Source organism: Oxyura jamaicensis, chromosome 2 (assembly GCF_011077185.1).
Source record: "Oxyura jamaicensis isolate SHBP4307 breed ruddy duck chromosome 2, BPBGC_Ojam_1.0, whole genome shotgun sequence".
Taxonomy (NCBI): domain Eukaryota; kingdom Metazoa; phylum Chordata; class Aves; order Anseriformes; family Anatidae; genus Oxyura; species Oxyura jamaicensis.
In genome coordinates this window covers 12,354,987-12,379,957 of record NC_048894.1, presented here as the reverse complement: position 1 = coordinate 12,379,957, position 24,971 = coordinate 12,354,987, and the positions used below count along the sequence as shown (strand labels likewise).

The 24,971-nt window shown below is 36.2% G+C and overlaps 2 protein-coding genes across 5 annotated transcripts in view; one reads left to right on the top strand and one right to left on the bottom strand.

The window, feature by feature from the left end:
* Nucleotides 1-14,713, top strand: part of PITRM1 (pitrilysin metallopeptidase 1) — a 28,831-nt gene extending 14,118 nt beyond the window's left edge. The window contains exons 14-27 of the mRNA XM_035316447.1: nt 1,286-1,424; nt 2,555-2,671; nt 4,185-4,317; nt 5,057-5,177; nt 5,953-6,029; nt 6,461-6,626; nt 6,747-6,847; nt 7,742-7,862; nt 8,641-8,712; nt 9,722-9,834; nt 10,366-10,491; nt 11,786-11,931; nt 13,580-13,682; nt 14,278-14,713. Of these exons, the coding sequence (XP_035172338.1) occupies nt 1,286-1,424; nt 2,555-2,671; nt 4,185-4,317; nt 5,057-5,177; nt 5,953-6,029; nt 6,461-6,626; nt 6,747-6,847; nt 7,742-7,862; nt 8,641-8,712; nt 9,722-9,834; nt 10,366-10,491; nt 11,786-11,931; nt 13,580-13,682; nt 14,278-14,371 (1,629 nt within the window). The 3' untranslated portion in view covers nt 14,372-14,713. The remainder of the gene's footprint in view (nt 1-1,285; nt 1,425-2,554; nt 2,672-4,184; nt 4,318-5,056; nt 5,178-5,952; nt 6,030-6,460; nt 6,627-6,746; nt 6,848-7,741; nt 7,863-8,640; nt 8,713-9,721; nt 9,835-10,365; nt 10,492-11,785; nt 11,932-13,579; nt 13,683-14,277) is intronic.
* A 553-nt stretch (nt 14,714-15,266) lies between these two features.
* Nucleotides 15,267-24,971, bottom strand: part of PFKP (phosphofructokinase, platelet) — a 44,968-nt gene continuing 35,263 nt past the window's right edge. For 2 of the 4 annotated variants that reach the window (XM_035316449.1, XM_035316448.1), the window contains exons 17-23: nt 20,921-21,085; nt 19,705-19,766; nt 18,596-18,707; nt 17,092-17,191; nt 16,767-16,772; nt 16,360-16,465; nt 15,267-15,804 (exon numbers count right to left, since the gene is read on the bottom strand). In XM_035316449.1, coding sequence (XP_035172340.1) covers nt 15,651-15,804; nt 16,360-16,465; nt 16,767-16,772; nt 17,092-17,191; nt 18,596-18,707; nt 19,705-19,766; nt 20,921-21,085 — 705 coding nt within the window. In that variant the 3' untranslated portion in view covers nt 15,267-15,650. The remainder of the gene's footprint in view (nt 15,805-16,359; nt 16,466-16,766; nt 16,773-17,091; nt 17,192-18,595; nt 18,708-19,704; nt 19,767-20,920; nt 21,086-24,971) is intronic. The other 2 variants (XM_035316452.1, XM_035316451.1) reach the window with 1 other exon arrangement.

Genomic DNA, 24,971 nt, shown 5'->3' with positions numbered 1-24,971 from the left:
ACATGTCTTCTGTTGTTTTTGTTAGTGTTTTTGTTTTGTTGTTTTCTTTAATTCTTCAGGTTGTTTTGAAGGACACATCTATTATATGTAACTGACAGCTTGATTTACTAGTGAGTAAATGCTGGTTTGCATATACTCAGAGGCAACAGGACACGGCCTAAGTTGAAATCTGATTTCCTAAAGGCATAATTAGTGTCTAGAAGTAGTAGGAAGCTGTTAAGCTTTTGGCTTTTGTATTAAGAAATGCAGGCACGGTATTTTTAAGAATTTACTATGCAGTTCTGCTGAGGGGCCTAAGACAAAAGCACCACTCAACAGGAAGTAATGAGAATAGTTGGATGTTCTGATATCCAAAGATTATGTACCTTCTATTACACACTGCCTGGAGATTAATAAAGCAGGAAGGCTGTGAGCAAAAGAGTTGCTGTTCATCCTATCCATTCATCTGTGCTTGGTTGATTTTGTATTTCACTCTCTAACTCTGTAGTCAGTAATGTTTCCTTAGTCTTTCCATATAAGCACAGGGAGTGATAAGCTCATAAAGTAGAGAATCCGATTACGTTGTCCCAAATTATTGGCAGTGAATCTCAGTGACAGATGTTGCTATTTGATTCCTACTTTGAAATGGGCATTTTTGAGGTCACTGTCTTTTGACCAGCCTCCAATTATTATCTAAAATGGAAGGTGATTGAGTAATTTTGTGATTAAAATTCCACAATACAGTATAAACAAAGAAATGCACCAGCAGTTCCAACGCTTGCATAATGCATGGAGTTCTCTGGCAGCAAGACTGATGTAAACCATTTCTGAGCAGGATAAGGCATGCCCCTTTTACATCATATGGGATTTCTGTGCACTCAAGCTTGGGCAGGTTGAATGAGGTGTTTAATGAAACCCTCCTGTATTTAACCAGATTCCCAATCTTAGAACATTCTCCAGATATAACTTCTGGCATACTGCTTTGTAGCGTTATGTGCAGCTGTTTAACCTTGATTTAATTAATAAGTACTGTGTGTTGTTAAGGGAATCTGACTCCATACTGAAATTTCACAGAAGGTTGTTCATGCTTGTTCATGTGGTAAACTGCCTCCCTTCCCCACCCTAGCAGCAGACTGCTCTTCATTAATTGAAGAGTTTAAATTGCCTATTTGTGATACTTTTGATAATACGTAAACCAAATTATGTATGATCTTTTCTACTTTTGATGAAGCAATAATCTGAGGCAAAACAGGTGAAAGTAGCCCTCAGAATTAATAATGCTTTGTTTTGGGATACATTTCTGCAGGATAATCCACATAGATTGACTCTGTCAATGAGTCCAGAAGAAGAGTACTATGATAAACAAGCAAAACTGGAAGCAGAAAAACTGAAAAAGAAGGTCAATGCTCTTTCTGAAGAAGAAAAAAAACAAATCTTTGAAAAAGGTTACCATGCTTTTTCATATTTTTGTTTGGGTAACTGTTTAAGAACACAAGCTTTTTTTTTTTTTTTTTTTTTTTACTGTTGTCCTGTAAAACGTCTTAAATTCTTAGGTATATTGGGCATGACCCAGCGTTTGTTCTGAAAGGGATGTGTGTTTTTTTTTGTTGGTGGTTGAAAGCTTGTGTATGTGTATTTGGGGCTATACAGTTTACTGTTCATACTAAATTGTATGATCGCTATACTCCATTAGTTTTAACACTCAAAAAATATAACGATCAAGTCTCCAGTAGGGCAGAAGAAAGGGAATTTTAAAATACTAACCTGGTTCTTTCCTATGTTAACTGCACTAAGTACAAGATGAATGGCACCATTTATCTTAAAGCTCTTTATTTTTGAGCATATGATGTTTGTTCCATGCTCCTATAAAATTTAAATTTTTATAATTGTACTTTTCTATGTAGAGAGCTAACTATAACAATAGTTTTTGACTTATTCTGAGGAATAACTTAAACTTGGAAACACGGAGCAGTTATGTCATTTTGTAAAGACAGTGATCTAGTCACAGAGATTGTGTAGAAGAAAGGTGGAAAAGCAGTGTTACTGGAAGGGGGAATAAGGGAGCATAACATCTTTCAGAAGACGTTTTCTTCTTATGAAGATAAGTTTGAGAGTAGTTAGAGGCAGCCAACTAGAATCTGAAAGAGGATGAAAGCAGAGAAAACACAACTTAGCTGCATTGGTGTACGGACTGAGCACTTGAGAAAGATCTTTAATTGGTTAGATTTTTACTGCAAGGTCTGTGTTGCTTGGGTGGTGTCTACTGAGCTGGACAACAGGGCAGGCTGGCAGATATCACTTCTTCAGGGTTTTAATTACATGTAAACAGGATGCAAAAGGAGAGGGAGGGGCTGGAAAGAGGATTTACAAAGTAAAATTACTGTTACTGTTCTGTTCGCTGATATGGTATGATGATGTCCATAATTTTTCAATACAATATTTGAAAGAACAGTTTATAGAAAACGCTAAACTTCAGACTCATGTTTTTCTGATCTGCATCATCTCAGTAGGTTTTGATAGCATTTTCACTGGAAGGTAAAAATTACAAACACTAGTATTCTGTTTTCTTTATTAGGTTTGGAATTAATTGATCTTCAAAGTAAACCTCAGGATACCTCTTGTCTCCCAGCTCTAAAAGTGTCTGACATTGAGCCCAAAATCCCATTCACTGTGCTGGAGACAACACTCACAGGTTGGTATAACCAGTATTTTGTCCTGAAGAGAATGACACTTGGATTGTTACCTAGCTACTTGCCAAGCTGTTTCTCTTCTTTTCTCTTTAAGAAGTGCGTGTACCTGCTAAGCTGTAAACAAACACTAAACAGGAGTAGTTTGTGGAGAAGGAAAAGGCAGTCATTTTGGCCTGAATTGTTTGTTTTTGTCAGTTTGACAAAGTCAAGGGTGTTATGACAAGCTAAATATGATACCCAAAACAAGCTGTGATAGCATTTTGAGTCAAGTAAAAGCCCTGACCACCTAGCTCCTGGCTTTGTTCTCAGTGTTAGCTTGCCAAAGCCAAGCTTCCAGACTCTAAGGCTGTCTTTTTTATTAAGCTTCAGAGCTGTAGACTGGAGTAAAGTTTTAAACACAGAGCACCTAGAATCCTTTGAGTGAGATTAATAAAAAATAAATAAAATCTGAAAGTGAATCCCACTTTACTGTCCATAGCTTTTCATCTAGTCCATCTCCTTATCATCTAGTCCACCACCTGTGCAGTACACAGTTTGCAGTGATCTGCAGAAAACTCTTGCCATTGCCTCTGAGGGGTGATGTGAGGTTGCTTCCAGCTGCAGTTCAGCTGCCTGCTCTTCAGTATGAGTCTGGCAGTAGCACTTCTGATGTAAACTCCCCGCCTCCTGCTTTCTCACTGCCTGCCCTGCCCTGCAGTTAGAAAAGTCACTAGGTGGTATGCTCAATTACTCTTGAGCAATCCCCTTGCTTTCTGAAAACTTCAGGTTTTTACAGGGTGCAGCACTCCTTGCAATGTGTGCATCAAGCCTTTGGTAGTGTCTGCCTTCCCTCCCTCCCTATTTTTACAGAATATGGTGTGCAGGAACCATGACGGAAAAAAAAAGCCATCCATCATAACATCACTGACAGTTTGTTCCAGCTTTGCCAAGGCTGTCCTATGGGTTGATAGGAAACAAGAAATTATAGATCTCAATTTTGTTACAGTTCTGTCAAAACCATGCAGGTAATACTGCTCTGTGTTATATTTTTAACAGACACTTCTCTGCTAAAATTTCAGCAAGTGTTAAGTGCTGTATAATTTTGACGCTGAAATTACCTGTTTTGTGGAAATCCTAATGTGTATATTCCCAATACCCAATGTTAGAATAGAATGTGCAGTGGAGGAACTCTTTTTCCTCGACTTTTGAGGTGATGAAGGTGAAAATAAGGGAGAAAAAACTTACTGAGTTGTTCAGAAACAAATTACCACTCCATTGTTTGAATGTTACCTCTAAAATGCATGCTCTGTCAACAGAATTCTCATCAAATTGTCCAGATATCCTTTACTTTACCATGGACAGAAACAAACAAAACCAACAACTTTCAGTCCAGCATTCAGTACGATATATTAAATTTAAATAAGAAGGGACTCTGAAGTAATTACAAAAAGTAACTCTGAATAAGATCTTACAAGAATGCTTTTGCATTTCAGAAGTAAACTGTTGGTTGTTCTTTTCTTGTTTTTTGATCCCTAGCTGATGAAGTTCCTGTCCAGTACTGTGCTCAGCCAACCAACGGCGTGGTATATTTCAGAGCTGTTTCCAGCTTGAACACGCTTCCTGAGGAGCTCAAACCATATGTGCCGCTGTTCTGCAATGTCATTACAAAGTGAGAGGTTTACTTTGCTAGAAGCTAAAGCAGTAAGATGTAAAACAACTTACTGAAGTAATACTTTTACTAATTTCTATAGATGTCCTTTTAAGAAGGAGGTGCTGATAAGTTAGTGTGCTGATGAAACAATGGTTCTTCACTCTCTCCATTGAGTTGCCAACTCCTTTGCCCTTTTCCTTCAATATCTGCATTGCCTTGTTCCCCAGCGTCAACACAAACATTCCCCAAATAGATTGGAAACTTGATCTAAATGAAAGATAGCCCAGCAGAAATTTAAGTTTTCACTTTTTTTTGATGTAGTTTCATAATGTGGTCACAGAAACACTGACCCTATCACAGGGGCAAGAGTGACACAGGGTAGATGAAGTGACATGGACCAGAAGAAATCTGTTCTTTTTGGTGGTGATACCAGCTTATGTGATATTGCTACTCTGGTTCAACGTGGATGTGGGGTGAACAATGTTGGGGTGTTGTGAAGTCTGTACATAAAGCATACTTAATACACCATTTTGAAATAGCAGTGGGTTTTAGTTGAAGAGCTTGTTGTATTACTTCTTATTTTTTAATATAAGTTGTGAAGTATTATGCTTGTTTGATAATGCCCCAATTATTTATTTGCTAAATTAGTATTCGCCTAAACAGTGTCCTTTGCATTTGGTATATGAGTTGTGGTTTTGCCATACAATGAAAATAGAGGTAAATAAAAGTAATCAGTATCTCTGGTTATCTTTCACAGGATGGGTTGTGGAGCCCTTGATTACAGGGAGCAGGCCCAGAAAATAGAGCTAAAAACAGGTGGAATGTCTGTCAGCCCACATATCATTCCAGATGATTCACACCTGGATGTGTATGAACAGGTAAATTAATCATAAACATCACGATGTTAAATTACAGTAACGGCTCTGTAGTTAAGGGTCAGTCATGGTTTCTAGTAGAGGGTCAGCTAATGTGCATTGAAAGCAGTGTGTAAAAGGCCTTGTGCCTTTTTGTGTAAAATATACACTTGAGAAATACAGTATCAATGTTTTGTGTTAACGGAAGTGTTTGCAGTTATCTTTTTTTTAAGGTAGTGTTTCACTAGCTTTTGTCAACATGTTTTTGAGTGCTGCAAAAAACTTCATAAACAAAGGGCAGAGGAGAGAATGGCATAGTGCTACACATAGAGATTGCTGACAATGTGTATATGTCACGGTCTTGAATGTTTTCAGGATCGTTAGATCTTAGTATTGGGCATAACAGTTTTAGCAATGTCTATTAGATTTTTCAGACTAGCTGGGGTCTATTTCCTGTAGCTTGCTCCCCATGGATTGTGAAGTTGAGGTAGGGGGAATCCTTTGCAGAAAGATTCATCCCCAGAACAGTTTTACCTCTACTTTGTAGAAAAAATAAGAAAATCTGTTTCTGAACTGATGCTTACTGTTGAGAAAGAGTAATTGTCAGGTTTGTTTTATGTGAAGATCAATCGTATTTCATGATTTTAGTAGCACAGCCTGTATTAACGTGGTTTTATGTTGTGAAGCATTAGGTTGGTACCACCGCATCACTTCCATTAAAAAGTTCTTGTGCTTTTCTTGTTCCATTGCTGAAGGAGTTTTTTTTCTGTATGTATTTCTTTTTTTTTTTTTCCTTCAGGGTGTGCTCTTTTCATCTCTATGCTTGGACAGAAATCTGCCAGACATGATGAATTTATGGAGTGAAATATTTAACAAGTACTGTACATTGGGCTTCCTTTTTTTCCCCTCATGTTCTGGGTTTTTCTTTCCCCCCCTTCCCCCAACCATTCCCAACTTCTTAGAGATCCTACTCAGAGATTTGCTATCATAACTATCTTTTGAGTGGCTCCTACTTTCTAAATTACAGATTCACAGAATAGTTTATGTTGGAAGGGACCTCTACAGACGATCTGTTCTAACACCCCTGATTAAGTAGGGCCACCTAGAGCAGGTTGCCCAGAACCACATCCAGACAGCAAATCTAAGCATTTCATCCCTTGCATGACTATGTAATGGATTAAATGGAAAACTGATGGTCTGAAAGCTCTTTGTTGAACTTGGGATAATGAATGGATGAGTCAGTATTGTAAAAACCCCTTGGCATGATTTTTACTGAGATGTAAAGAACTGCTTTTACTCTTTTTCAGCCCACGGTTTGAGGAGGAAGAGCACTTCAGAGTGCTGGTTAAGAAGACTGCCCAGGAACTGTCAAATGGAATTCCAGATTGTGGGCATTTGTATGCCTCTATTAGAGCCAGCAAAAACCTTACACCTTCTGGAGAACTGCAAGAAATGTTTAGTGGCATGGATCAGGTGAAAAGTTGATGTCATCTTTTAGGGGGGCCCAAATCCTCCACTTTGGAATTAGAGTGCTAAATTTTCGCTAGTTCTTTCTATTGGCTTCATCTTTCTGCCTTTTGCCTTCCTGCGCAGGTGAAGTTGATGAAGAGAATAGCAGAAATGCCTGATATTAAACCAGTACTACGCAAACTACCACGCATTAAGAAGTATCTATTAAATAGTGACAACATCAGGTGAGTTCCAGCTAAAACAAAAAGGCACCATTTAGTTAGAGAGAGGCCATGGCTTATGAATGGGCATTTCTTAATATGCTTTCTGGGATGTTGGTGTTTTGTGAAACAGAAAACCTGAGGAATTACTAAAATTGTTTTTAGTCCACATTCTCCTACCTTAAGAACTTGATGGTAGTTACGGTTTGTTTTGTTTGATTTTTAAAAGGTTTGTAAAAGTTCTGGCAAATTTCAGATGTAACTTTTGTATCAAAAGCGTTTAAACAGCTTGTTGGATTTTACAATTGGATTCAACGAACATTCTGCTTTTTTTCTTGAAAAGTCCTCAAGATAGAAATACTATTATAGTGGCATTTCAAAATCTGCTTTATGTATATATTGGGAAAAGTAAGAAGGCATGTTTAAGTGCTTAGTATCAGATTCATTAGTTTCAAAAATATTTCCATTTGAGGTGACGTTAAATTGCAACATATTATTTGCAAAGAATAAAATGATGAGTAAAGTTATTGAAATACCTGTGCTGTTCAAAACCATGGTAGGTGTGCTTGTAAGAGAAAATACAAAGGAGGACATTAGTTTCTTTATGAGACTTTTTCTATTTTGTAAAATCTGTGTAGTCTTGTCCTCTGTGGAGAAGCGAGTCATAGCTACTGCTGAAGTTGATTTGGGGCAAGCAAAAGCAGAGAGTAATTTGAATACTTTTTTATTTTTTTATGCCAAATACTCATAATACCTTATGAGTATTTTGCTTTCTTCCTGTGATAATGATTAGCAGTGATCGCAGATCTCACATTCTGATGATTTAACAAAGTATTTAGGAAGACATAGAGATGGAAATTGTATTGGACTATACAAAACCACAAAAACGTTAAAAAACTCAATATGCTCTTTTAACAGATGTTCAGTGAATGCAGCACCTCAACAGATATCAGAGGCATCTAAAGAAGTAGAGAAATTTATAAAGGGCATAACTAGAAGTAAAAAAGAGAGAAAACCTGTTCGACCCCATGTGATTGAGGTAGGAAATTACTTCATTTGTGACTAGTGCATCGAACACCATTGGATTTGATGCTGTGTAAAGACAATTGTGCAATCAGAAGATCATTCAAACTCAAATACTGTATCCATACATAGATGTCTGAAGAAATTTTCAAGTCAGCTCGATAAGCTGCTATATGTTTCCCCACAGTACTGTCTTCACCCTGTAAAATAGACAATAATCCTGTAGATCAGCTGTCAAATGTTACCCTGAGGTGGTTGCTTTTGAGTGGGATGAAGGAAAATAAATTCTTGTGTTCTCTGTCACATAAAACTGTAATTTCTTTTTTAGCTTTACTTGGCATGTTAGCCAAAGGAAAATAGGGAATTGTGCAGTTCCTTAGTTGTTCAGGAATCTGTTTCATTTTCTGGATGGACATTTGGCACAGAGGGTACTTGGCTCAATGCAGTTGACAAAGGACCTGCTCTGTGAATGTACATCTGTATTAACTTCTGAGACTTGAATAGGCTCCCAGTTCCCTACCCATGAAGGAAATGATTGTCTGAATTTTTGGGGGGCTCTCTAATCTCTCTCTTGGTGTCTTTCAGTACCAAATTACTCTTGAAAGGAAATTTATTTAGTGTTTGCTTTGATATACAAATGATCGAGTAGGTTGCTTTTGTGTTTGAAGACACATGGGCTGATGGTGGTTTCAAAAGCTTACACAGGAAGTTCAAGGGAGTAGGGATTGCATTTATTGTAATCTCAGTCTCAATTGTTAAATCATCTTTTAATATGAGGGCTATGTCTCTTGTAGAAATCTTCAGAAGTCAAACCTGTGGGAAACAAAATGCTTAATTGTTTGCAGATCACAAGGAAACTAATTAATGTAAGTACATTATTGGGTGAGGATAGTGCTACGTGCCCTTCACTTCTACACTCTCGTACTATATTGCTTCTCTAAACCATTCATCAAACTTCATGTTCCTATGTCATCCTTTTTGTTGTTTTCCCTTTGGTTCTGTTTTGAAGATCATTTAGCTAATTTCACATCTGTGCATGCAGGAAATTCCCGCTTATGCTGTTTCTTGCAAGTAACATCTGAGATTTTATTTTTACCCTGGTTTCTTTGAGAATCAGATCCATGTGGCATCACTCCCAGTTAGCCCTTTCTTTTCCTTCCTCTACTCCCTACATTATTTTGAACGTGAATGGCACCTGACAAAAGAGTATCTGTGACAATTAAGTAAAAATGAAAATTTTTATTTGACCATATGGAAGAAACACAACTTGGTGTACCCTGAGCATTGAGGAGAAAAGCAGGGATTGCTCAGGCAAAGGTTCTCCTTGCTGACAAGTCCAGTATGTGATACTGTGCTGGACCCAACCAGCCAGAGATGTGTGAGGGGTTGGGGAGCAGGTCTGGGGAGTTAAGAAACATTTGGGAGCATTGAAATGAAATTTTAAAAGATTCTGGAGGTGCTTAAGGCTCTGCTTATGTGTAAGTAAGCACACAAGCAGGTGTATGTGTGAAAGAGCCAAAGAAGCGAGTGTTGCAGAGGCCTGGAGACATGAGGAAGGACTGTTTTGAAGTTTTGAAGTGGGGGAGTCCCCATCCCTGGAGGTATTTAAGAGGTGTGTGGACATGGCTTACGACTTGGTATGTTAGGTTGATGGTTGGACTTGATAATCTTGAAGGTCTTTACCAATCTAAATGATTCTATGATTCTAAGTAAAAGTCAGGTTTATTGCAAGGGATGTGTGAGCAGAACTTCATATAGCTGCTGTTGTTCACAAAACAGTGTGTGTGGAGGCATTTTCTGGATCCAGTTTCAGTATCTAAAATTGAGTAGATGGAGTCAACTGCTTACTATGGCAGTAATGTGTTTTTCTCTTAGGATCCTACTTTCAAACCATGCCAGATGAAGACCCATTTTGTACTTCCCTTCCCAGTGAACTATATTGGGGAATGCATTCGAACAGTTCCGTACACAGCTACAGACTATGCAAGGTAGGAAACAGAATCATCAGGGAGCTTGTATGTGTGTTGAATAATGCAAAACAAAACAGGACCACTGAAAATGGAGTGTCAATGAAAAACGCTTTGTGGTGTGTTTGTGACAGATTCTTTACAGACCCATCTTCACATTGCTAGGTCCATAAATGCACTGTTTTACCAAGTGCTGACATTAAGAAACTAGGGGTTACTAACCCCTGGCTTCCAAATAACAGCCCTGCTTTCCTGGATGTGTCTGAGGTGACAGTCCTATTGCACTAACAAAGTTACAGATAGGAGGCTGCTTTTGTATTCGATTACAGTGACATAAGTGGAATAATCAAGCAGTGTTCCAAAGTAGCAACAACTCTTACAATGATGGGACATTGCTCAGCTGTTATTAAATATTGAGTATTGTTACTGTTGTAGATTGGAAGAAGCAATGCATTGTAAATGGAGATCTTTTTGAACTTCAGAGACAGTTGAGAATATTATTGTTAGCCAGTTCATTTAACATCTTTGCTATTAATATTTCTCTCATTACAGTCTTCGAATTCTTGCACGGTTGATGACATCTAAATTCCTACATAGAGAAATTAGAGAGAAAGGAGGGGCTTACGGTGGAGGTGCTAAACTTAGTCACAACGGCATATTTACTTTCTACTCCTACAGGTAACAGCATTTGTTCATGTTCATGTCTGAGAGGACCACTGACTGCGCTTGTGTGTATCTTTGTTTGACTTTGTTTTTATTTTACTTAATCTTGAAACAGAGATACAACCATGTTGAATCACAAGAAAGTGATTCAGCACTGATGATGTTGAGATAAATTGCTTAATATATATCAGTTTTGTTAATAAACCCCTCCTCTGGTTTCTGTCCCTGGGAAAGTCTAACTTATCTCTGCTGGTAGTAACCATTGTTGTGTCTGTGTACCAGGTTTATGTAAGACTGGTTTTCATTTATTTTCTCATGGGTTGAGGAGGCCCTCCACCTTTTTTTTTATATATAAATAAATAAGCAAATACAAGGGGGAAAAAAAGAAGTTGAGATTCTGTTATGTTTGAGACCATGGAGTAGAATGATGCTGTTTCCCATTGCCCTGGTTTTGAAAATACCCAGCTTCCTTTGCTGAGTGTGTCTGGAATCATCAGAGATTCAGCAGAAAGCATTGCTGGTGATGAGCTAGAATGGAGGAAGTCCCCCACCCCCTTTTTTTTTGGCTTTTTTTTTTTTTTTTTTTTGTAAAGTCTGGAACAGTTAACCTGCTTTGGTCTTCCCAAACCACTTTCAGATGAAATTTGAAGTATTAAAGACTAGTTATAATCCCCACTAGAAATGTCGTGTGTCTAGAGTCCTGGCTTAAATAATTTTCCTAGACCAAAGATAGACTAGCGCAGTACTTGGACAGTATTCCTGCCTAAAATCTGAGCAGTGTTGCCTCTCTGCAAAGTTTCAGCGTGGTAGGACTTGTCCTGGTTAGTATTTCAGTAGTTGTCAACCTGTTGCACTTGTTTTACAGAGAGCACAAAGAGGTGTAGCAGGAAAAGCAGCTTAGAGAAGATAAGGTGGTATACCATAAATATTACTGTTGTTGATATTAATGGAAGTTAATGCTTATTAAGCTGCAGCAGTGAATTGATAGTGCATTATAAACACTGTTGGATTACCATCTTTTGAAACCACTTCTCTGCACACTGCCTTGAAACTACTTGTAGGCAAGTGAAGTTACTGCACTTGTGTATTTGAAAATTCAAAATATGCCTGGTTTATTGTGATACTTGCTTCTTATAAAAGAAAAATTCTCATAAACAAAAAGGTTTCTCATTTGATGTAATCCACATGTATCTGTTTGTGTAATGAATAGCAAACTAAATTAAGAACAAAATAATTATAGTATTTCATTTTGTAAGACTGAAGTCCTTAATTTTGCCTTTTGCTTTTTTTTTTTTTTTTTCTCTTTAAGAGACCCAAATTCATTAGCCACCCTGAAAACATTTGAAAAAGCAGTTGAATGGGCCAAATCTGGACAATTCACACAACAAGATACCGATGAAGCGAAGTTAGCAGTATTTGCTGCTGTAGATGCACCAATAGCTCCTTCAGATAAAGGTACATTCTTGAGTTTTAAAGGAGAGAAAACAGTTAATTTGCTGAACTGAATCATATGTTAAAATTTGTACTTGGCAGATGTAAGACAACTGCGGTTTCAACAAAACAGTCAGTTCCTGTTATTCCCTTTTCAGAAATAACACATATTCAGTCTCTCCACTGAAGTATTCGTGTTGCTCCTTGATGTCAGGGGAATACAGTTGGAAGATGGAGGTATATAACAGAAACAAATTTAGGCTTGGGAAGTGGAAAGGGAGTCAGATGCTAGCAAGCAAAAAATTAAATATTTTATTTTGATTAAAAATAAATAAAATTGAAGAATTAGTATCCTGACACAAGTGTACATTTTGACTACAAATGTGTACCTTTTGTGCATGCTTTTTTTTAAGAAATTAGAGCATAGTACTGCTGCAGTGGAGGGTGTTACCTTCTTTACATATCTGCATGCATATCACAGCTGGTGGTATCTTCACATCTTCTTTTTAGTTTGACTACGTGTTGCTTTGCTTTCCTCACTTTTCCCTTCCCTCCCCAAGTCTCAGTTTAAATTCAATCCAAAACTTGCTAATTTAAAATACATTCCTTTCCTTTAAATAAAGGGATTATAAAAATAAAATTAATGTTATTTTAATATGTATTTGTATTAACACTAGTTTATTAAATAAGACTTGAAAATGAAGCTGATTTCACATTCTTTTAACTGAATTCGGTTTTGGCCTGGGCAATTTAATTTTAAAGGAAAAAAACTAATCAATTTTAAGTGCAGATATGAGTGAAAGGAACATATTGAATGTTCTAGGCTAGTTATATTGAATGTTCTCATTTGTGAGAGCTACAATTTAGATTTGAACATGTGCTGTAGCAGCTATGACAAATTCAGTGAAGAACATGGGCCTAGAATCTGTTACAGAGACAAATACCTATCCCTTAATACTACCGTTATTTATTAGGTCCTGCACAGGGCCTTCAACAACCTTATCTCACTTAATCCTGCTTTTGGCAGAAGTTTGGACAAGTTAGTTGTCTCCAGATGTCTTCCCCACCTACTATTTTTTTTTCTGTAATTATTTTTATGTTAAAAAGCTTTCCTGTGGTTATTTTGGAGTTCTTTGGTTATACACAAAGCTATAACATCCATGTTAATATTGATGCTAAAATACTTTGGTAAGTATTCCACTAAAAGCAAGAAAGTATTTGTATGCAGACTTCTGTATGTAGCTTGATCAAAAGAAGGCGATTAAACTGCTGTCTTGCCACGTATATTACAGCTGATTGAAAATTTTAAGAGGGTGTTGTTATACAGCACAATAGAAATAAAGCTGCATGAAACCCAGTTTGGCTAAAACATTTTAGAAAGTATTGATGCTTTTTAGAATGAATCATGTTAGCGTGTTTTGTTTTTCATTGATTCATTTCTTTAGGTTTTCTGGATCCCAATTACATTTAGATTTTTTGGCAAACTATATTACTTGCCAGACTATAATAAAAATTCTAAATAGCAAACTCTTACTACCTTAAATTAAATGTATTTACTCAGTTCTAACCTTTGACATTTGATTGACAATTAATTCGTCTCAGAACCCTGGTCAAACTCTATTCTTCCCTTCCAGTTTTCACCACTACAGTATGTGGCTTTGTTTTGTTTTAGGTATGGATCATTTTTTATATGGGATTTCAGATGAAATGAAGCAGTCACACAGAGAGCAGCTTTTTGCTGTCACCAATGATAACCTGGTTGATGTATCAAACAAGTAAGTCTATGCTCAACTTTATAGAAAAAAAAATGCTTGCTTGAAAAACTGAACAAATCAGAAAAGGTGGTAAAACCATAATTAAGTTCTTGAATTTCTTTCCCTGGTCTTTTGTACTACTTCCACTATTCATTTTTATAACCTTAGAGATGTTAATTATATACTGCTTATTGAATTTTAGCAGATGTAATTCCCTCCTACATTCTGAAGTTGTAGGTGATTGTTTGACTTTTCAAAAGTCCAGAAACAGTCTGAAGAAAGAATACACTCAGACTTCAAGCTCCTGACTGAATGAGCTGATTCTTCTGGACTCCTAACATTTTGTGCTTCTTTGGACTTCTGACTTGCGCTTTGGAGTTAAGAATTCCACACAGAAGAGTATCTGTTTAAGCAGATTAGGCTAGTTATGGCCAGGTGGTATTGACTGTTGTATCAGCATTAAAAAAAAACAACTATAAATCCAAAAGATGTTATAAAAGTAAACAAGGAGGGCATATCAGACAGCACTTTTTCCTGAGATTAGTGTCTTTTTAACTTCTATAACATAGTTATAGATAATCACATTCATTAACTTCTCATTTGTTTCTTTTTGCAGGTATCTTGCAGTTGGGAAGAGCACACGTGGTCTGGCGCTACTTGGCCCAGAAAACACGGATATTACCAAAGATCCCTCATGGGTCAAACGATGAATTGCTGCTGAACATCCAAGCTCATATAAAACAAGCCAATCTTTGTGACTACATTAATTATTTTTTATATTAACTTTTAACTGGCCCATGGTTCAACTTAAATGTTCATTGCTGCTTCTAACAACGTGCAACAAACCAGTTAAAACCATGTTGTCAAATCTTCTAACCACACAGTATTTGAGAGCAAGAATTATTTGCTCTGTTAGGACAAAGACCATAATATTTTACTTAAGACTCGTATGGATACTATATAAATTAAATATTTTTGTATATGTAGAACTCCAGAGATTTAAATGGTATTTGTTTGAAATCATGTCTGCTGTTGGATATATAAAGAACTATGTCTCTTATAGTACAGCTTCCATTCTTTGGTATGCTAATTCCAGCTTCCTCTGCATAAACCACCTACAGATAGAAGAGCTTTGTGACAGTGCCTTCCACCTCACAGCAAGTTTGTAGTGAATGGCAGTGCAGTGGGCAAATCACTAATGAATTTGTGTGCAGTGCAGATTTTAAATGCAGATTTTATCTTGTTTATTTGGGCAACCTTCAGTCTATTTTTGGTATGAAATGGTCTGGTACTTTTTTTTGGATCATCATCTAGTTAACAAATCAGCATAAGAAAAGAGTTTGGCTATATTTGTTAATCTGATTTTAAAATTATTTTTACCCTTTACCCTTATTGTGAAGAGTTTCTATAGCCTTAACAAAGCTAAGAGAAAAGAAACATGAAACAAGGAAAAGTAGGACAGTTGCTTTTTTTTTTGTCCCCTTCACTAGATAGGGAATTAAGACTGGTGCTTTCTTTCCTTCATTAGTCCGTAGAGAATCCTTCACAAAGCATTTTTACTGTTTGGTTAGAAACAGGTGAATACATTTTGACACATCACATTTATGATGTTTGCAACAGTACTTTATTTCACTTTGGATACATTAAGCACATCCTGTAACTCAACATAAAACTAGCCATCTACACTTATTTTGGGGTGTAAGTACTCTGAAACAAAGTGCAGTAGGTGAGTAACTTACAGAGTGCATAGAACAGTGTTGCACTTCTTTTGTTAAACGGTAGCATGAGTAAAATGGTGCTTATTCCTTAGATGCTGGGGTTTGTTTCAAACATAACACAAATATAGGACAAAATCTGTGTGACGTGACTGTCTTGTTTCACATAAAGTGCTGGTACAATAACTTAAATGTTACAAAACAAAGCTGTAACGATTCTAAAGCATTGTTACTCACAATGTGCATCTATGACAACACTCTAAAAATGATCTCTTTAGATGGCTCCGGTTTCTGCTTCCTTTGGGCTGTGCATAGCAACATGCTCCAGCTGGCCTGAATCTGAAACATCATAGCTGGTCTTATATTTGGCCAGGATTTTCATCAGTGGTCGCAGCTTCAGCCACCATTGCTCCATGGGAATCCTATGTCTGTGGTATGGTGGAGGGAAAAAAAGAGATTACTTAGTAGCCATGGCAAGCAAGTTGTAGCTCCTTTGAGAACACTAACAGCAATACTCTTACAAATATGATCAAATACTGCTGTTTATGGTGGAATATAAGCACCAACCCCAAAAGGGAAGAAATAACAGAGCACTGAAGGAAAAAATTGATTTTACTGGATAGTTTTTCATAGGTAAAATGCCGTCTAAGGCACAAAAATGCTGCTCTACTATTCTACTAAGTTTTATTAGAAGTAAACCAATTCCAGACATTAGAGCTAAATTGAAAAAAGTGGGCTCCCAGAATTCATAACAAGAGAACTTCATAAAATGTAAGGAGGATGAATAGAAAGCATAAAGGGAGTTGTTCAAAAAGAAAAGTGAACAATCAAAGTGAATCACTGGCTGAATGTAGGCCAGAGACAGAAGCACAATAAAACAGTTGGCAAATGCTGTGTGTCAGCACCATGAAGATGATGTTCATTTGATGTGGTGAAAGAAAGCCTGTATGGAGATGTTTAAAATGTAAGCAGCGTATACATACACAAAGTCTGTTTCATTCTTCAGCTCAGCCACTGGTTGGAAAACAAGGTTGCGTCTACGCATTCCCAGCAAACAGACTGAGTCATCAGTATTGGCAAATACTTTTCCTAAAAAGAATAAAATGATTCAAGACTTTTTAATTCACATTTTCATGGCCAAATACCCTTGTTCTGTTATTAAAGTGAATGGGGAGCTTAATTTCAGTTACTGAACATTTAACATAACATTAAAACATCAATTAGTACTTTAATAGGGTTAGGAGATCTTCACTTTTTACATTTAGCTTTGGTGATTAGCCGTGAAAACACAATGCAATTAATCAACAGTGAGACTGAATTTTAACATCCAGTTTTAAATTAGATTTTAGTAAACAATCTTTGGGATTTTTTGTAAAACAAGACATATTACCTTCTTCTGTCTCCCATGTAGCCATCATGAAACAAAAAGGAAGAACAGATGTAACTTAGGTAGTCATCAATTCCTTCATGCATAATAAAGTGCAGTCACACTAACATTTTTTAAAGGCAGATAAAAAAAATAGCTATCTAAAATACTGACCTCACTTGAGGGGAAATACATCAGGAAGCACAGCAAGACATTACTGAATAAGATAGGAAGAAGTATGTTGACTAACAACTTAGCATGCATTCATGTGTTTGTGTATCACAGTAGTCACATACTGATAGCTAACTGAAGGCAGTAAAACAAGAGATAGGACCAAGTGTTTCTGCACCTTTCCGGTAGGTTTCTTTCAGCTTTTTGGAGATCCACTGCATAGCTTTTGCAGAAATTTTTGTCCCAAAGTTTCTATCAAATGGTGAAGGTGCACCACCCTGTGTGGAAATTCAACTGTTGGTTAATTCAGTTATCAAGTCAGTATTTGTGTCTTTTTATTTCACTAGTTTAATGGCCTGCTCACTCTCATTTTCATCTCCCCCGCTTTAAATAAACAAACAAACAAAAAAAAAAAACACAAACCTACCACACAAACCAAGCTAAAACACTTAAAATTTGTGTTAAACCAGTATAGAATTCTCACGGAATCAATACTACTTTTCACTTAAGATAAACAAAGGCCACTGATTTCCCTTCTCTCCATTTTCCCTCAGTTCTGATCATAAAGCACCACCTAGCTCACACTGCACCGGGCAAATGAGTTTCAGCGTAATACAGAACTGGAAACCATTGAAGAAGAAGGTGTCAGACTGAGTGTAAGAAATGTAACTGCAGACTGTAATCTAGGAAGTCAAGGAAGCACAGCTCTCTTCATTGCAGCTAGAACAAGGAAGGCTAGAATGCTGTGCACGTAATACTAGGATGAAACAACTAAGTTGGGACTTTCTAAACTAGTGATATTTTATTACTATTATTTTTATGGCTGCTTTCATTCAAAGTATTAAAACAAGCTTTATATGGCTCCGGGAACAAAATTATTTTTTTAAGCTGCCTCTATATATGGAGTCTGATTTTTGTGTTCATTTTCAATGCAACAGATGGTGCTGAAATCATGGAATTATTGAGAAGGACTGCACAAACAGCAGATCATTTTATCAATGCTGGTCTTGACCTTCATAGTAAATTTTGTTAAATTTTATGCAGAAAGTGCCAATGTCAGTGTTGAAGAATTTAAAAATACATAATGGTAAAATGACTATAAATAAAACTTTAACTGACTTAATGTGAACAAGTTATTTCACTGCTAGCACTTGAGAAATTTAGCTCTGCATGTGTTTTTGACTCTACCTCAGTCTTCGTAATTAACGTAGCCAAATTAGAAAGTTATCATCTGCCCACTAACAATCAACATGGTGAGATAAAGAGAGGGAAGCTACAGAGACCACAAAGAGTAGCTGAATGCTGTCTCTTCTACCAGAATAATCCATCTGCACATAAAATTCCTTAACCAAATTTCTTCTCTTCCAGAGTTGTAAAGCCCGATACATTATGGAAGGGTAGAGAGGTATGTTCTATATATGTATTACAGTAATAACAATAGCTGTAATGTCTATTTTTTTGTTGTTGTTAACATAGACGGAGGGAGAAAAAATAAAAATAATCATTAAGAAGCTAAAGGGTGTTTTCTTTTTTCCTAAATTTTGCTTCAGAGCTACCTATGAGCAAAAATCCACACACTTTTTCTCTTTAATTCTGAGTCAGACTTACTTGAAATGCCTGAATAGTGTATGCCCTTTGTGCATATAGTTAAGCTTGTCTGTAAACTGTAAAGTTATTTTTACCTGCTGCATGTGGCCCAATACATTTTTTCGACAGTCAAACACTCCTTTTCCTTCTTCAGAATACAGCTGATAGATGAAGTCAGTTGTGTAGTTCTCATTGCAGTTCTCATTTCTGTAACAATTCAGGCCAAATACTCATAGCAACTGAACTATTAAGTAGTCAACGTCTTTACAACTACTGAATGACAAACATTTTCCCAGTTTCTTGACAGCAGCAGTCACTGCTTGGATAATTTCATCTAATCACGTTTCATGAACGTATTTCACGTAACACATTCTTTGCTTTAAAGTCTGCATTACTTCTAACTATACCAACATTACTGGCAGGTCATGTGGAATCCATTATTGAATAAGGTAGTGAAAAATAAAATTTATGTCTGACAAATTAACTATGCAGTGGAAAAACTGCACAAACAGAGGTTATGCACATCTAATGCCAGTATCTCACCATTTATAAAAGCATGGATGATGAATAACACCTAGTCTGCTCCTTATCAGTACTTTAAATGTCAAGTATTTCTTCACCCTAATCACCATAAGCAGAACAATGTAAACAAGTGCAATAGTTTCCTCATATAATTTATTATAGTCCTCATTTTTCAGCCCTTTGCTACTCAGCACAGTGAAAGTAAATGGTAATGAAAGAGAGAGAGAAGCTGCAGACTGATTCAGGATGCCTTAGAATGGATAATTTTAAAACATGTTAAGTAACATTTTAAAGGTTTTGGTCTTTGAAAAATGGTTTATCCTGTGTTATCTTGTAAAATTTAAGTAGAATTTTTATAGTAAAGGCTATATGTGTATGCTAGTTTTCACACTGCCTTTATTAACAATCTACAGTTAAAAATTATTGAGAAAATAGGCTGAAAAAAATAATCAAGTATTAGATTATAGAACAATTATATTTACATAGAAAGAAGAAAGTTTTGGGCTTCAGCTTCCAGACAGCTCCCAGACTTGCCTTCTGGAGCAACAGTTTTGCTAATAATCTCATGCTAAAGGAATAATCAAGGAATATAGATTTGGAGTGTCTTCACAAGTGGCCAAATAGCCTTGGCTGCGAGTGCTCAGCATCACAGATTTCACTTACTACAACTATTTTTACTTACCTCAGCACTAGACCACGCTGGATACTGGTTTTCATCTTTTCAGTTAAGTGTTCCACATTAGCCTAGGAACAACAAACGTATTTTTAAAGGGATAAGCACAACTCTTCACAAGAACTTGAATGAACCTACAAGCATTTCCTGAGAGCTTATGTAAAGATCCCACATCAAGTAGCATGTGCAAATTCAAATAATCAAATTTAGAGATCCAGGAAAACATATTGACTGTGGCTATTCATCTTGGGTTAAAATGAACTTCTTCCTCCACATCACAAATAACTGATTTTAGTAGCCACACAAAGTTTTTTTTGTTTGTTTGTTTGTTTTTTATAATGCTATACTGATAGAGCACCAAGTTGGATTACCTTGATATACATAAAAATACAGAAACATTGTCATAAAAGATCTGATCCTGCCCTTACTCCCAATCCTTGTAACAGTGCTATTATGGATACAGCAATGTATTATTACGTCAGTACTCCCATGCATGACATGAAGAGTGCATGCCACTGAGAAATGAGTGGGAAGGAACTTCACTTTGTATCTTTTAGGAAATCTGAATCTACTCAGCTTTGTCCATGACAGCAGCTAGCACCAACTACCTCAGAAGTAGAAAAGCCTCATAGTAGACAAGTTTCACATGAGCTTACCCCCTGCAAAGTCATATCCTAATCTGTAGTCCTTAAATCCTAAAATCTTTATTTCAATAACATCTCAAAAAATGCTCTTAATAGTTTGATTATCAAAGTCAATATCTAATCCACTTTACATCCTGTTCAATCCCTGACCAGAGCAGCCTTCTGACACAACAAGCTGAGGCATAATCATAATGGAAAAGGTATTTCTTTTTATCCTATATTTGTCTGTCATTTCAAACTGCTGAACTTTTTTCATTTACATGTAGCTTGAATTTCAATCACAAGAATAAAAATGAAATGATTCCCCTAATAAAGTTTAGTGGTTAATACAAAACAGTGAATTGACCCTAACACCAAGAACAACTGGGTGTATGTTCCTTTAGGTAATATGGCATAAGAACTGGAACTATTTGACAATGCTACTGACAAGCACAGCTTTTAGCTATAGTATAATAATAATAAATAAACTACAACAAAAACCACCTTAGCTATCTACTTCAAATATATACATGTATTCTCAAAATTGTCAAAAATTTTAGGATCTACTAAAAAATGAGGAAAACATTTCTCATGTTGCATACCTGGAGCTCTCGAATATCAAACTGTTCTTCAAAAATATAAGCAGCATCAGCTCCTGCCGCAAGGGCCCCCATATTGGCCAGGTACCCGCAATAGCCGCCCATGGTCTCAATGATGAATACACGACGTTTGGTACCACTGGCTGACTGTTTGATGCGATCACACGTCTACTCAAAGACAAGATATTAGAAATTTTAATTTCTGAATTTTTATTTTATGTCACACATTTTTGTGTCACATATTGATTTAAAAAAAATTATTAAGAAATGTATTTTAAAAGGCTCCAACATAACATTTAACTGCAATTAGTCATTTTCATAAGCCATACATTGAACACCACACTAGCAAAACATTTTATTTTGACGGTCAACACTTGTTTCATGCAAATATTAACACAAGAAATAAATTTGTCTTGTGCATGAACATAAATTGTGATAGTTTTCTAACAGAGATACTACTACATATAACAGAGCTTTTAAATCAGTTTGGGTGTAAGTTTCTCTGCTTTACTTTGACTCCATTCATTACTGAAAAGTTTATATCATCTTACTATTGATTTTAAAATTTACCGCACTCCTTACTATGCTCAAGTTTAAAAAGAAAATGTAACTTAATACTCTTGAGTATGTTCTGCTCTGTGGATTACTTTCCAACAAAGTTATCCACCAAAATACCATTCTCTCAAGCAGTACTGGAGCTATTGCTCCTTTTTTGTTTTTATTTATTTGCATCATGCTCTGAACAGCCTAAGAAACATTCTCTAGTAAGAGATCTGATGTTCACATAGCACCAACACTACCAATATTTACTACAGTTGCTTAAGAGACTTAGGAAAGAGTAGCAGAGAAAATCTCCAGGGTCATAGGACTTAGGAAACTGACATTACTATGCATCTCCAGGCTATAACAACACAAGAAGCCAGTTCACAAACTCTCATTTCCTGGAATGAAAATATTTCTACAGCAACTGTTCAAAGTTGTTTTTAAGTCGCTAGACAAAAGTACTTCCTTTCATGAAGAGATTAAGAAAAGAAACATTATTTCCTCCCTTTCCTTCAAAATAAATAAAAGTTATGCTAGACTTGGTAACAAGAATAATTTTGCAAAATTGATGTATAGTCCATACGTCAGTTCCATTTGGTAAAACTAAGAAATGAAAGTACCTAGCAACTGCATAATCTTGAAACTTGAATTATAGTTTTAAAAACTTCCCATGCCTCACTAATTTTCTGAATGACCAATTACATATCCTGTTAACATTTGAGCTATTCGTTTCACAGATTTTTACAACCAAAGCCTTCATTCAGATAACAACAGGATTTCAAGAAGAAATTGTGAGCTATAGGGGCTTTAAAAACATACCAGACCACAATAAATACTGAACTGACAAGTGAGGAAACTTAAAAGACTAAAACTTTTAACATCATAATGTTTAATGCATTCAAAAACTAAAACCAGTATGCATTTATTTAGGTTCAGCTACCAAAAGATGCGTGTAACTTAATCTATGTATCTTTATATATTTTCACACATACGTAAATCTATCTGTATACTTTCATCCCCCACAATCCCATACACACACTCAAATGCAGAATTCACACCGATGTATTTAGAATACTGATCAACACTGTGTTATGGAGATTTTTTCTGAACACTTCTGTTTATGATAAACTAAACAAGTTTAGACAGAATTGCATTGTTTTTCCAAGGTGACATTTTCTTTTACCCATCTTGGATTTTACAGTGTCCTCAAGCACTTTGCTTTCCTGTTCCAGATGTGGTTTTGTTGCAGAATGCTGGCACTTGGTATATGGTAAACAACAAATTTATAAAAGTCCCTATTACTTGTAACAATGGCAGGCACATTGATTTTAATTCAAAAAGAAAAAAAAAAAAGAAAAAGAAAAAAAAAACCACCCTCTCGACCCCCACCTGCCTAGAATTGGATTGATACTACATTGACTTCCTTCTGTTTGAGAGACCTAAAACATTTGGAAACTCCAAGCTTTCTAAAAAGGTTTTCCTGCTGCTGTTACAGGAATGAAATTTTCTGCTTTGGGGATTACCCATTTTAGATGTATTTAGAAGGACTATTACAAGAGACATGCAGTAGAAACTGTCTGCTCTTCTTGCTTTCTCAGAATGACTGTGACAGAAGTACTCAAATGGCATTGATGGATTTTAAAGAAACTTAGGCAGCTTTATAGCAGATATAAGGTTTCTTATTCAGTTAGCAGCCTGACTCAAGACTTAAGAGGATTAAGTTCTAGGACCCAATATGCATGAAATCAGACTAGATGAAATGTGGTCTTTCCTAGCCTTAAGATACATAAGTCTCTCTGTATGTACAGATCTATTTATTTAATATGGTTAGCAGTAGTCTTCTGCAATCTAGCAGTCATACATTTGGGTCCATCTATATGTCTGCTCTACACAGACAGACCCTCTTTAAAAACTGTTGCTGTGTTGTTTTCTAAGTGATACAATACCAATCACCATAATGGGAAGTGGTGCTGTTAGGTCCTAAAACCAGAAGGCAATTCCGGTTTGTGAACATCTTGTGTTTTTTATTGTGATGCTATATGGATTATCATACTATTACTTTTATCTTGTCACCCTTCTAGCTCCTTGTATCTTAGCTTTTTCATGGTAGAATTGCAAATCCTTACTTTCATTGACTGTGATGAGGAAAAAAAAAAAAAAGAAAAAAGCATAGCTTTTTACATCGATGTTACATTTCCTGCTTTAGGAGAACTGCCAGCAAGAACTGTGTGTGTACTTGTCTACATAACAATGGATTTTGACATAAGATATTAACACAGATCTTTATTTGCTACTTTCAGTGAGAGATATTTGTAGCTGGTATAAATCCAGGAATTCTTAATGCATGGTTATGGGAACAGCTTCAAAGAAATTGAGGCTATAATAGCAAAGACTACTGGCTGCAGTAGCAGCGCTTTTTAGCTTGTCCATATTCCACTGCCTTGACACCAGCTTTTGTGAAACCTTACAGTGAGCTTGGTCAAGTAACTGATCAGGATTTTAAGTCACCTTTCATTCCCCCCCCACCCCCATTGCCCCATCTCTTAAATGAGCTTCCCCTCCTTCTAACTCCAGCATAAAAAAATGCTCTAGTCATTTTTCCTGATGGTCTTGGAAAAAGTAGAAGAAATGAACCATATACAAAATCTGAAAAATAACATTTGTAGAAATTATATTTACCAAATTCTGCCTTGGACTTTAATCCTGGCCCTGTATTTTAAATTCACATCCTACTCCATATGCAATAAAGCCCAATGCTCAAGAGTCTGATGCAGGTTTCAGAAGTTTTAAACACAGAGGTATGGTGATTCTTTCTGGAGCAGTTCTTAGGATTCCACTGCTAGTTATGTTGTCATATGGACTAAGCTAGATTCATGAAAAATCAAACCTCCAAATCAACAATCTTCCATCCTTTAAAATAAACAAAACTTTCTGAAATAGATTTTTTTTTTTTTAATGAGAGCATTACTGAATGCTGTACAAATTGCAATTAAAAGTACTTACAGCAGTGAACAAAGAGGAAGCAGTAGTATGTACATTTTCTTTTCCATTGTGTCGTGTTTTTACTTGTACATGTGCATATCAGCCATACTTAGAGGCTGACATTTATAAGAGTTGGTAAGGCAGAAGCAGCTAATGGAGTGACGGGAGGACTTGTGTCCTACCTGTGAATGTATTGGTACTGTTTACCCATTCCGCATCGTAGGTCGACTTCATTCCAGGGATGTAGTATTGCATCTCCTACTGACCAGGTCATACTATATTTTGATGCACCTCTTTCATTTAGCCACAAGAGCATTTTTACTCTAATAAATAAGTAATTGTGTACCGGAGCAGGAAAACAGATCTTTTTTTTGAGATCATTTCTCAAACCCCAGGATCTCCATGCAGACTTTGGTCAATTGCTTCATCGTTATTTCTATAGACTCATAATAGGAGGTTTAATAAAACAAAAAGCCATTCAGAGGCCCACTCATTGCATTAGTCCTTTTTTTTTTTTTTGTTACTAGAT